This window comes from Halichoerus grypus, chromosome 1 (genome assembly GCF_964656455.1).
Source record: "Halichoerus grypus chromosome 1, mHalGry1.hap1.1, whole genome shotgun sequence".
NCBI lineage: Eukaryota > Metazoa > Chordata > Mammalia > Carnivora > Phocidae > Halichoerus > Halichoerus grypus.
In genome coordinates, this window is record NC_135712.1 from 92188910 (window position 1) to 92202704 (window position 13795).

Below are 13795 nucleotides of genomic sequence, written 5' to 3' on the forward strand. Positions count from 1 at the left end.
ACCTCCTCCTTTTATTTGTTACATTATTGAGTAGCAAAGGCTACTCAAAGGCTTTTCTTTCAAAGGCTGTCCTCAATCCGTTGGAACAGTGGGCCAAGAAATGTTGAGTTACATATGCAGAGGATTTAAAAAATCATCAGTCACTCAGAATTCTTGAAGGGCCCAGGATAACGTTTTGTAGCAGAACTGGTTTTCAGAGCTGAATCAGAGTTTCTAAGCAATGATGATTTTTGCATTGGAAAGTGTATGGGACCAGTATGTCTTCTGCCCCTTAGATCTAGGCTGTGGGAACTCATTGACTCAACAATCATTAACTGAATGCCTGTTACCTGCTGGGCTCTGAGCAAGGTACTAATGGATACAACTTGTTATACATAAAACTATTATGATGACGTCTTTTTCAAAACTTTGTTATAACCCCTACCCCACCTTCCATGGGATCCAAGCATGGGTTGATTACAGTGGCTTTTCTCCTAGGAAGAATTATGCTGCAGAGAGATAGTGAGTAGAGTTCCCACTCTGTTGCCAAGTTCAGCTTATTTTTTAGGTTGTTGTGAACTGTTACCTTGATAGCAGCTTCTGGCCTCCAATCCAACAGCACCTTCCAAGCCCTGAAATGGGATAGAATGTAGTGTAGGAAGCCATTCGCTCAGTCTCTAAAACCGCGTGAACTGCTTGGCTATCATTTTTTGGTGAATGGCTCTGCATCTGACTTTTGTAGGGAAAGCCGTAGATACCGGGTGTATGTGGTGGTACCACTGCTTCCAGGATTTGAAGGCGACATCTCAACCGGTGGAGGAAATGCTCTGCAAGCCATAATGCACTTCAACTACAGGTGCCAAAGTTCTAAAGTCATCTGTTTTCAGCTTTCTCTCAGTCACGCACATAAGCTGGTGAAAGGAATGGAAATGTTTCTCCACATCTATTCGGGGAGTGTTGAACAGATGAACGCTTTATTTTACTTTTGGATCTTGGCCTGTTTACTAGTTGATAAAATTCAAATAGAGCCTAAAATCGTAAATGGCAGGCCTAGAACACATGGCAAATATAAAAAGAACTGAAATATAAATCTCTCTTTTATATTCATTGCCTATACACAAGACATACATATACATATATCTTATAAATGGAGACAAGGACTTTATATATATATGTATATGTATATGTACATAATAATATTTATATGTAATATTGGTTTAAAAATTATCTTTAAGCCACCACAGTTATTGAGCTTTCCATATTCTGTGAAGAAAGAAATTTAATGCTTCAAGTAGTATGGTTTTCTAGGTATTTATGATTCTTTAGGTAGTGAGGTTTTCAACAAGGTTGGTAATGATGGCCTTTGCCAATAAATGAAGTATGAAGGTTCTTTCCTACCTCCTGGGATTTTAATTCTGCTTTCTCTGCCACATCTTTGTTAAAATTTCAAGGAAAGTATTAAATCCTATTCTCAATATTCTAAAAAGCAGAATTGCCATATTCACTCAAAAAGACCTGTGAAGCTTCAGACTTGGCCGGTGGAACATTATGAGGAGGGCTGGGAGGTATGTCCGGTGAGCAGACATAGAGAGGTGGTGTAGAAAGTGATGGAAAGGCCCTGCTAACATTCTCTCGGGGTTCCTTAGCTAGGAAAGAGAATGGCAGTGAAGAGGAAAGTGGACAGGTCTGGGCATGAATCCCAGCGCCCAGTAACAAGAACTGTGACCTGAGATACAAAAGAGCTCTGCTCAGGATCACACCTGTTCTAAGTCAAAGCAAGGACTAGAACCTGGATATCTTCTTTTAATAGCCCTTGTCCTTCAGAACCATCTGTAGCTTCCCACCTTTCTAATCAAGCCCTTTTGTCGGGGAGGAAGCAGTGAGACCTTACACAGAACCCCTAATGGGTAAAGCAGATAAGGTTTCAGGCACTTGGTCAAATGGTGGGGAGGGGCATAGATGCCTTCCTGCCGCCCGCCCCCACAGGTAGCCCCTGCAGGATGTGAAGGTCCTCGGCACAGTTTGTGGGCACCATTGTGCGGTGGTCTTTTTTTTTTTTTTTTAGTCTTCTCATTTTTTACGGACTTTTTGAGGTATGCCTGTCTGCCAGGATCTCAAGAAAATATATATATATATTTTTTAGATTCTTGTGGGGTAATTTTGCCTGATTACAGTATGAGAGAACTTTAACTATGCTTTGGTCTATACGCTTTGATTGAAGATTTGCCCATTTCTAATATTATCTGATTTATAACATGACAAACAAAGCTTTTCATGTATTTAAGGCACTGACATAATGTTTAATTGGCTTTTATCCACTTGGTTTGCCATTCTAATATTATTTTTGGAATATTGTCAATTGTAATTATTTTCGATGACTATTTTCTTGGGTTTGAACCAACTGAATGAAATAACATGCTTGGCTTTTGTTCAGCAACTAAATTCTAACCTTTTATTATGCAAAAACATCTTTATTTGCTGGCATCATCTTTAAGAATATCAGTATTTCCCAAGCGTAACTGTATTTTTAATTATTTTTACAGAGCAAGCAGATGGAGCATAGAATTTTTTTTTGGTTTGTCAGTCTTTATAATTCATTGACTATTATCAGAGTTGTGAGAAACAAAATCATTAGCAGAGTCAGTTATTTGAGACTCTGTTTATCACTTTCAAGGCATTTGCCAACTTTGCAGAGACAGCCTCGGTGTAGAGTTTAGCTCTGAAATTATTCTGCTAAGTGTTTGCCCTTTTAAGCACCTCTGAAAGTAACGTGAGTCTGTAAGTGTTCTCACCTATTGAGGTATTCTAAATTTATCTTTGCTGTCACTGAATTTTCTAAGAGGGAAAGTTCATTCATAGCCCATCTTTTTAAAATAGCACCTTTTTCTGAAATCTAATGTCAATTTTATGACTTTTCCATTTACCTACCTCAAAACAACTATGTTGTCCTATCAGTGACATTACAAAAGTGATATCCAGGTGGGGTGTTTTGTTTTTGTTTTTGTTTTTTAATCTTTTTAAATCCATGTAGCATCTTCTCATAAAAGCACTTTTCTGTTTTTACTTGGGGTAGGACGATACTCCACAGATGTTGCAAGTTGGGATTGGTTCCTTTGAAACCTCCATAATTATTTCTTTCCTTTACATGTGCTCAGGACCATGTGCAGAGGAGAAAATTCCATCCTTGGACAGTTAAAAGCAAAGCGTAAGTAACAGCTTTTATTTTCCTCCACAGTTGTTTTTGGTGACATATCCGTAATCATTGATGTTTTCACAGTGTGATTGTGACCCTCTGTTCACTAAAGGTAGCCCCCAAAATATTTAACTGAGACAAATTACTTCTTTTCATTACATTGCCCAAAGCAAAGTTCAAATGAAGACGCCACAACCTCAGATGCATAGATAATAAAAAATAAGAGTATTTTATTGTTTATTTTTATGTATTTATACTAATTATTTTGATAATAAGTGAGATATGTAAGGCACTTCACAGGGACCCTCCATGTGTCTTCTCCTGCAGTCCTTCACCACAGTCCTGGGAAGTAAGCAGGACAGGTGTCACTTCTGCTTTAAAGCTGAGGGCACAAATGCTGCAAAGTCAACAGATCTTCCTACGGCCTCCTATTATGCAGAAGTCCCAAGGTTGTCACAATACTGCCTTCTATTTAGGGAAGAAAACCGATTTTATTTATTTATTTCATTTATTTTAGACTAAACCTTTAAACCTTTGAAGGTATTATACTTAGAGGTAAATAAATCAGAAATAAGCTCACAGTAATACCTTTCACTTCTGTAGTTCTTCACATTTTCAAAGGCACTTTCTCAGATATCTTCTTCTTTTTTAAGATTTTATTTGTTTATTTATTAGAGAGAGAGAGCATGCGTGCATGGGTTGGGGGAGGGGCAGAGGCAGAGGCAGAGGGAGAAGCAGATGCCCCGCTGAGCAGGGAGCCTGATGTGGGGCTGGATCCCAGGACCCCGGGATCATGACCTGAGCTGAAGGCAGATGCTCAAGCGACTGAACCACCTGGGTGCCCCTCAGATATCTTCTTAACTGACCCTTCTACATAGCTCCCAGCTAGCAGGTGTTGTAACTCTGGGTTTACTTCTCTATATCTCCTGATACTGAGTTCAGCACATAGTAGGTTCTTGATAATGTTCTCTACCTTGTACGGTAGGTACAGAAGGTTCTACAGGAAGGAAGCTGGGATCAGAACCCAACTTGTAGGACCTCCAGTTCAGACTGGATACAGATTGTGCAGACTTGGAGGGCCACATAAAAAGAACTAGATTTTAACCTAAAGAAGACAAGAGAAGGTTGGTGGAAGCCTCTGCTCCCTGGAGTGAACATATCACCGTGGTGTTTTATGCAAAGATTCACTTACTGTTGGTAAGCAAGAGAGAGACTGGTGGCAGGCAACAGATCATGATGTATCCGAATGTGGGAAGAGGGGCACCTGGGTGGCTCGGTCAGTTAAGCAGCCAACTCTTGATTTCAGCTCAGGTCATGATCTTGGAGTCCTGGAATTGAGGCACACATCATGCTCCATGCTCAGTGGGAGTCTGCTTGAGGATTTTCTCTCTCCTTCTCCTTCTGCCTTCTCCCTCTCACCCTCTCTCTCTCTCAAATAAATAAATCTTTTTTAAAAAAAGAATGTGGGAGAGAATATTAGTCTTTCCATGTATGTATATTTTTCACTTAAAGAATTGGGTTATCGGGGTGCCTGGGTGGCTCAGTCGTTAAGCGTCTGCTTTCAGCTCAGGTCGTGATCCCGGGTCCTGGGATCGAGCCCTGCGTCGGGCTCCCTGCTCTGTGGGAAGCCTGCTTCTCCCTCTCCCACTCCCCCTGCTTGTGTTCCCTCTCTCGCTGTGTCTCTCTCTGTCAAATAAATAAAATCTTAAAAAAAAAAAGAAAAAGAATTGGGATATCAGCAGGAATGGCATAGTAAGGATCTCCAGAAATCCACTTCTTCTTAAAAGCAACAAAAACACTGACAGAGATTGTCAAAGTCAACTTTTTTAGAACACTGGGTATTAACCAAAGGCTTGTAACACTCTGATGAGTGTTTATTCAAAAAAAAAAAAAAAAAAAAAAAAGGGCAGCAGACTCTTGGTAAAAGCAGCAAGCTTTGTGGCATCTTAATTTGCCATATACCCCTCACCCTCTCCTCAGTTCTACAGTAGCCTTGAAAATCAATCAACTCATCACTGTGAAAACCAGAAGCCTATCAGCTCCCAGAGGGAGCCATGGGTTTGAAGCTCCATCCTCTGGCAGTTCTCAGGGAACTGTCATAATTTGACCTGACAGTTTAAATGACTTTGAAAGACCTTGTGTAACTATGTTCAAAGTATAACTATGTTCACTAGTGTAACTGTGTGAACATAGTGTAATGTAACTATGCTCAAAGAACTTAGGAAATAATATCTAAAGAACTAAAGAGAACAAAGAAACAATTTCTTCCCAAATAGAGAATATTTAAAAAATAAATTTTTTTAATTAAAAAGATTCTATAAAATTTCTTTTTTGTGGGAAAATAAAAGCCAGATATAAATTCTGGAGTTGAAAAGTATAACTGAAATTAAATGTATATTAGAGGAGCTCAGTCGCAGATTGGAGTAGGCAGAAAAATCATCAAACCTCAAGACAGATCAATTGAAATTATATAGCCTGAGGAACAGAAAGAAAAAAGAAGACAAATGAACAGAGCCTTGGAGACCTGTGAAACACAATCAAACATAGTAACATACACATAATGGGAGTCCCAAAAAGAAAGGAGAGAAAAGTGTAGATAGAATACTTAAAGAAATAATGACCGAGGGGTGCCTGGGTGGCTCATTCGGGTAAGTGTCAGACTTGGTTTCAGCTCACGTCCTGATCTCAGGTTCATGAGATCAAGCCCTGCATCAGGCTCCGTGCTCAGATGGGAGTCTTCTGGAGATTCTGTCTCCCTCTTCCTCCTCCTCTGCCCTTTCCCCCACTCATATGCTTGCTCTCTCTCTCTCAAATAAATAAATAAAATCTTTTAAAAAAATGAAAACTTCCCAAATTTAATGGGAAATACGAATCTACACATCCAAGAAGCTCAACAAAATCCAACAAGGATAAAGGGATCCATACCAAAACACATCATAATCAAACTATCTGAAGACAAAGACAAAAAGAGAATCTTGAAAGCAGCAAGAGAAGCAGATTGTCAAATACAAGGCATCCTCTATAAGATTAATAGCCAATTTCTCATCAGAAACCATGGAGTTCTGAATGCATTGTGATGACATATTCAAAGTGCTGGAAGAAAAGAATATCAACCAATAACTCTGTGTCCAGCAAAACTATCATTCAAAAATGAAGGAGAAATTAAGGCATTTTTCAGATAAGCAAAAACTGAGAGACTTTATCACTAGCAGGCCTTTCCTATAAGAAATGCTAAAGGGAGCCCTCAGGCAGAAATGAAAAGTTACTGGAGAATAACTGGAATCTTCGCAAAGAAATAAAAAGCACAACAATGATAACTACATAGGTAAATTAAAAAGTATAGATATATTTTCTTTTTATAACTTTTTTCCCTCCAATCAAAAGTAAAAGACAGCTGCCCAAAGCAATAATTATAAATCTGTGTTGATGAGTATATATAATTTTTAAAGATCTAATTTGTATGATGATAATAGCATAAGAGAGGGGGAAGGGAATGGAATTATGTAAGATAAAAGTTTTAGTATACTATGAAATTAAGTTGATATTAATCCAAACTAGATTGTTTGTAATACCCAGGAAAACCACTAACGAAATTACTTTTAAAATATAGTAAAAGAAGGGGCGCCTGGGTGGCTCAGTCGGTTAAGCATCTGTCTTCGGCTCATATCATGATCCCAGGGTCCTGGGATCAGGCCTCACAGTGGGCACCCTGCTCAGCTGGGAGTCTGCTTCTCCCTCTCCCTCTGCCCTGCTCATTCTCTCTCTCTTTCTCTCTCTCTCTCTCTCAAATAAATAAATAAAATCTATTAGGAGTGGTGGGGGGTGGGAGGGATGGGGTGGCTGGGTGATAGACATTGGGGAGGGTATGTGCTATGGTGAGCGCTGTGAATTGTGTAAGATTGATGAATCACAGACCTGTACCTCTGAAACAAATAATACATTATATGTTAAAAAAAAAAAAGAATATAGTAGGAAGGGAAAAATGAAGGGGGGGAATCGAAGGGGGAGACGAACCATGAGAGACTATGGACTCTGAGAAACAAACTGAGGGTTCTAGAGGGGAGGGGATGAGGGGATGGGTTAGCCTGGTGATGGGTATTAAAGAGGGCACGTATTGAATGGAGCACTGGGTGTTATACGCAAACAATGAATCATGGAACACTACATCAAAAACTAATAATGTAATGTATGGTGATTAACATAACATAATAAAATAAAATTTAAAAAATAAAATAAACATGTTTGTTAAATATATATATATATAGTAAAAGAAACAACAAAGGAATTAAAATGTTACACTAGAAAATACCTATGTAACATAAAAAATGGCAGATATGGAGTAATTGAGGAACAAAATAGATATGACACATGTGGAAAACAAATAACAAAATGGCAGTAATAACTCCTTCCAGATATAAAATGGATTAAGCTCTCCAATTAAATACAGAGATGAACAGAATGGAGTGTTTTTTGTTTGTTTGTTTGTTTGTTTTTAAGTAGGCTCCACACCGAGTGTGGAGCCCAACACAGGGCTTGAACTCACTACCCTGAGACCAAGACCTGAGCTGAGATCAAGAGTTGGACACTTAACTGACTGAGCCACCCAAGCAACCCTGGAATGTTTTTTTTTTTAAATGACCTAACTATATGCTATCTACCAGAGACTCTAGATTCAAGATACAAATAGTTTGAAAGTAGAAGGATGGTAAAATATATTCTATGCAAACAGTAACCAAAAAAATAGCTAAAGTGGCTATAACAATACCAGACAAAATAGATCTTAAGACAAAAACTTTTATGAGAGGATACTATGTAATGTAATGAGAGGATACTATGGTCAATCCATCAAGAAAATACAAGAATTATAAACATATACAACTAAAAGAGAGCCCAAAGTACATGAAGCAAAAACTGACAGAATTGAAGTGAGAAATAGACAATTTAGAAATAATAGTTGGTGTCTTCAATACCCCATGTTCAATATTGTATAGAATAGTTAGACCGAGGATCAGCACTGAAACTGAAGACTAAGAGCATAAATCAACTAGGGGCACCTGGGTGGCTCAGTCATTAAGCGTCTGCCTTCGACTCGGGTCATGATCTCAGGGTCCTGGGATCAAGCCCCACGTCGGGCTCTGTGCTCAGTGGGAAGCTTGCTTCTCCCTCTCCCACTCCCCGCTGCTTGTGTTCCCTCTCTCGCTGTCTCTCTCTCTCTGTCAAAATAAATAAATAATATCTTTAAAAAAAAAGACTATAAATCAACTAGACATAGCAGACATCTATAGGAGACTCCACTTAATAACAACAGAATATACATTCTCAAGTACACATGAAACATTCACCAGGATAGGCCAAATAGGCCATAAAACAAGTCACAATAAATTTAAAAGGATTGAAATCATACAAAGTGTGTTCTCTGGCCACAGTAGAATGAAATTATACATTAATAACAAAAAGAAATTTTAGAAATTCACAATAGATGGAATAACCAAAGAATTGAAGAAGAAACAGGGATATTAGAAAATATTTTGATATGAATGAAAATGGAGACAACATATCAAAATGTGGGAGACACTCTAAAGCAATGCTTAGAGAGAAATTTATAGCTATACACATATCTATATTAAAGAAGAAAGATCTCAAATCACCAAACCCTACACCCTAAGAAACTGGAAAAAGAAGAACAAATTAAACTCAAAGATAGCAGAATGAAGGAAATAATATAGATCAGAGGGGACATAAGTAGAGAACAGAAAAACAATAAAATTATGAAACCAAACATTGATTTTTTGCAAAGATTAACAAAACTGGCAAACCTTTCACTAGACTGACCAAGTAAAAAAACAGAAACTCAAATTACAAAAAAAAAAGGAGTATAGAAGAACACTACAAACAGTTATAGGTCAACAAATTAGTTAACCTAGATAAGATGGATAAATTCCTAGAAAGACAAACTACCAAAACTGACTTGAGAAGAAACTAAAACTCTTGAGTAGATTTATAATAAGCAAATAAACTGAGTAATCAAGAGTCTTCCTACAAAGAAAAGCCTAGGCTCAGATGGCTTTGTGGATGAATTCTACCATCCACAAAAGAACACCAATTCTTCACAAACTTCCCCCCCCAAAAAAATAAGGGAGAAAGAATACTTCCCAGCCCATTCTATGAGATCAATATTATCTTGATATCAAAACCAAAGTCATTATAAGAAAGCTACAGACCAGTATCCCTTATGAATATAGACACAAAATACCTCAGTGAAATATTACTAAACTGAATCTAATAATATAAATATAAGTCAAACCACAATGAGGTATCACATTACACCTGTTAGAATGGCTAAAACCAACAACACAAGAAATAGCAGATGTTGGTGAGGAATGTGGAAGAAAGAGAACCCTCTTGCTCTGTTTGGGAATGCAAACTGGTACATCCAATCTAGAAAGGAATATAGAGGTTCTTCAGAAAGTTAAAAAATAGATCCAGCAATTTCATTACTATGTATTTACCCAAAGAATACAAGAATACCAATTCAAAGAGATACATGCACCCTGATGTTTATAGCAACATTACTACAATAGCCAACTTATGGAAAGAGCCCAACTGCCCATCAACTGATGAATGGATAAAGAAAATGTGCTGTGTATACACACACATACACACACTCACACACACACACACGCATACACAATGGAGTATTACTCAGGCATAAAAAATAATGAAATCTTGCCATTTGTGATGATATGGATGGACCTAGAGAGTATGATGCTAAGCAAAATAACTCAGAGAAAGACAAATACCATATGATTTCACTCATGTGGAATTTAAGAAACAAAACAAATGAGCAAAAGGAAAAAAGAGAGAAAGTTAAACCAGGAAGCCGACTCTTAACTGTAGAGAACAAACTGATGGTTACCAGAGGGGAGGTGGGTGGGGGATGGGGGAAATAGGTGATGAGGATTAAGAGTGATGAGCACTGGGTGCTGTATGGAAGTGTTGAAGCACTATCTTGTACACCCGAAACTAATATTACACTGTATGTTAACTAACTGGAATTTAAATAAAAACTCTAAAAAAAATGGTACAGGCTCTTTGGAAAGCAATTGGTAGTTCCTTATAAATTAAACATAGAGTTACCATGTAACCCAGCAATTCTGCTCCATAGTGTATACTGAAGAGAATTGGAAAACATATATCCACACAAAAACTTGCACATGAATGTTTATAGCAGCATTATTCATAATAGTGAAAAACTTGAAACAGCCCAAGTATCCATTAACTGATGAATGTAGAAACAAAATGTTTATATCCATACAATGGAATATTACTTATATATAAAAAGAAATATACTGATACATGCTACAACGTGGGTGAACCTTGCAAATATCATGGTAAATAAAAAGAAGCCAGACACAAAAGGTCACATATTATATAATTCCATTTTTATGAAATGTTTTTAATAGGTAAATCTGTAGAGTCAGGACAGTAAATTAGTCATTGCTAGGGTCTGGGGAGTGACTCCTAATGGGCGTGGCATTTCTTTTTGGTGTAATACCAATGTCTTAAAATTAGATAGTTGTGATGATCGCACAGCTTTGTGAATGTACTAAAAAAACCCCACTGAGTTGTACATTTTAAAGGAGTGAATTGTATGGTATATGGATTTATAAATGATTTGGAAGCTTTCAAAAAAATTTAAGCTTTTAGTACATGATAATTTAAAATACATACTGTGCATGTGTGTGTGTGTTGGATGTTTAATAATTTTTCACTAATGGGCTGCTCAGTCAACTCTCTAGAAACAACTGTAGACATGAGATATGTACATCACCCATAATAAATACTTTCAAAAGTTGTATCTAATTTCATCTAGGACAGAGAAGATTTACCAGAGCATTATCACTGTCTCTGTTTCTAATGACTTAAAATGAAGATGATAATGAATGAAGTATTGACAAAAACAAAATCGGAAAAGCCATTCAGTGGTGACAGGGACTAGCAAAAATGCAAAGGTGAGGTTCTAGGAGAACAAAAAGTCAGAACAAACCTATTTATTCTCTCAACCATAAAAATGCCTGAGCTTATTATAAAGCATTCCTTTGGCTCTGGACCCTTCGCCTGTCTTTGCCTATTCAGGGGAAAAATTGGATTTTAACACAAGAAGTAATTTCAATGTTAAGCCCTCTTATGAAAAGATTTCCAAGCTCCCTGGGAACAAGTCAAAATCAGGCATCTCAGTGGGAAAAATGTTCATACTCTAAACATAAAGAACAGATTAATTACATAATGCCCCTTTCTGAGGTACAATGTTATATTGTTGGTTTTGTTTTTGTAAATGTGTAGTGGGTTTTAAATACATGAAATAGCTAATCTCTAATTGGATAGAGAACTGCAGTTCTCTACTATTTCAATTCTTTAGAAATAACAAAACTTCTGCTATGAATATGTTGAAATTCCTGAAAAGAAAACCAGCAGGTATTAGTAGACTGCAATTATCATACACACCAATCTTTAGGGATTTAGGGTTTAATTTAAAGCATATCTTTCTCATTTTTATAATTTTTGTGAATTATGGCACTTCAGCAGCCAATTGATTATAGTTTAACACAAGGTCTAGAGGTTTTCAATCAGGATGTAGAAATGTACCTATACGAAGTGCTACAACTTTTTCAGTAACAAAAGCCTGTGACAACTCTTGGAAGTCTTTTCACGAAACTTCCTTGTAAATATCAAGAGTCTTTTGTATTGAATTCCCATCTTTTGAGGTATATATGCACCTGTGTTCCTAACAGATATGTCCTAGGGGCCTATATACACCTCCGGATTCTCAGATACCTCCATGACATAATATTTGGAAACCACCTGATGCTTTTCCAGTAATGGCTCTTTATCACTCCTCTGCATGCTCCTGGTTTTCTCATACTTTCTTCAGAAGGCACTTGTTTGCTCAGTATATCCTCACACCTCAAGTTCACATCTCCAACTTTGTATCTATTAGCTGTTGAGCCAGTTTTCTTCACGGAATATAGTACTGGCCGAAATAGCTTCTCAGGTTGCTTTTTCTTCTTTTCTGGTGGAATCATTCACATCTTGGATGGGTACCCCCACTGCACTCTAACAGGCTATGCTTTCATCCAAAATGTCCGCTTTCTGGCTAGGACCCAGATCTTTCCTTTTGGGTTCTGTTATTGGTACCAACCTTTAGCTTTCTTCTTCTGTGAGGGGCATTTTTCACAAAGAAACAAAGTTTTTTGTTGTTTTTTTTTTTTATCACTTCATAGGAGTTATTTCAAAGGCAAGGATGGATGGGAAGTAGCTATGGATGGTGGGCTGTGAAGCTATCCAGCTAATTGATATGTTGTCGATATTCTCCAGCCTTGCTAGGGAATGGCACAAATCTGTGCCTTAGAAAATTACATATTATTACATGTCTTAAACCTTCAGGCTGCTAAGCTAGTCAGCATCACTAATCTTTTTTAAAAATTATTTTAAAATAATTTCAGACTTGGGGTACCTGGGTGGCTCAGTTGCTTAAGTATCTGGCTCTTGATTTCGGTTCATGTCATGATCTCAGGGTTGTGGGATCGAGCCCCCCGAGTCGGGCTCTGCACTCATCAGGGAGTCTGCTTAAGATTCTCTCCCTCTGCCCTCCCCCCTCCCCCCCGGCACTCGTGTTTGCTCTCTCTCTCTCAAATAAATAAATAAATCTTAAAAAAATAATAATAATTTCAGACTTATAGAAGGGATTCTAGAACAGCCATACACCTTCATCCTGATTTCCCAAATGTTAACCTTTTATCTTCTTTGCTTTATCATTCTTTTGTAATAGATTCATAGATATTGCCAAACTCCCTGCCCAAAAATTTGTACCAATTTGTTTCTCACCACCAATGTATGAGAGAGCCTGCTTTAACCCAGTCTCCCTGACAGTTATTTTTTTGCTGATATCATAGGTAAGAAATGGTTTCTCAGGGTAGTTTTGCATTTGTATTATGAGTGAGGAAGAATATCATTCAAATATCTTTTCGTGTATGTGAATTGTCTGTTTATGTCTTTTGCCCATTCTTTGTATCAAGATTTTGAGACTTCTTCATAGGTTTGGACTCTAAGCTCTTTATCTGTGTCGTACACTGCAAATACTTTCTCCCACTTTGTCATTTGTCCCTCTCTTTTTTTTTTTTTTTTTTGCTTGTGGTGTTTTAGGTCATGTGTTGTTTTAAAATCTAGGCAAAGTTATTGATATTTTTCTTTTATTGCCTATAGATAGTTAAAGCCTTCCTTACACTCGGTTTATATAATAAAGAATTTACTCTTTTCTTCTAACACGTGTGTCGTTTCATATGCTTGCATTTTGATCTCTGGTCCATTTGGAGTTTATTCTTGTGATTGGTATGAGGTATGCATGGTAATTTTTCTTTTTCTAATAGCTATGCAATGATACCAGCACCTTTTATTTAAAAGCCCTAGGCATTGGGGTGCCTGGGTGGCTCAGTTGTTAAGTGTCTGCCTTCGGCTCAGGTCATGATCCCAGGGTCCTGGGATCGAGCCCCACATCGGGCTCCCTGCTCAGCGGGAAGCCTGCTTCTTCGTCTCCCACTTCCCCTGCTTGTGTTCCCTTTCTCC

At 37.6% G+C, this 13795-nt stretch overlaps 1 protein-coding gene across 5 annotated transcripts in view; it reads left to right on the top strand.

Moving 5' to 3' along the window:
* Positions 1 to 13795, top strand: part of PLD1 (phospholipase D1) — a 193483-nt gene that overhangs the window by 152395 nt on the left and 27293 nt on the right. For 4 of the 5 annotated variants that reach the window (XM_078069248.1, XM_078069241.1, XM_078069240.1 and 1 more), the window contains 2 exons: positions 722 to 835; positions 3135 to 3184. In XM_078069248.1, the coding sequence (XP_077925374.1) occupies positions 722 to 835; positions 3135 to 3184 (164 nt within the window). The remainder of the gene's footprint in view (positions 1 to 721; positions 836 to 3134; positions 3185 to 13795) is intronic. The other variant, XM_036075628.2, reaches the window with a different exon arrangement.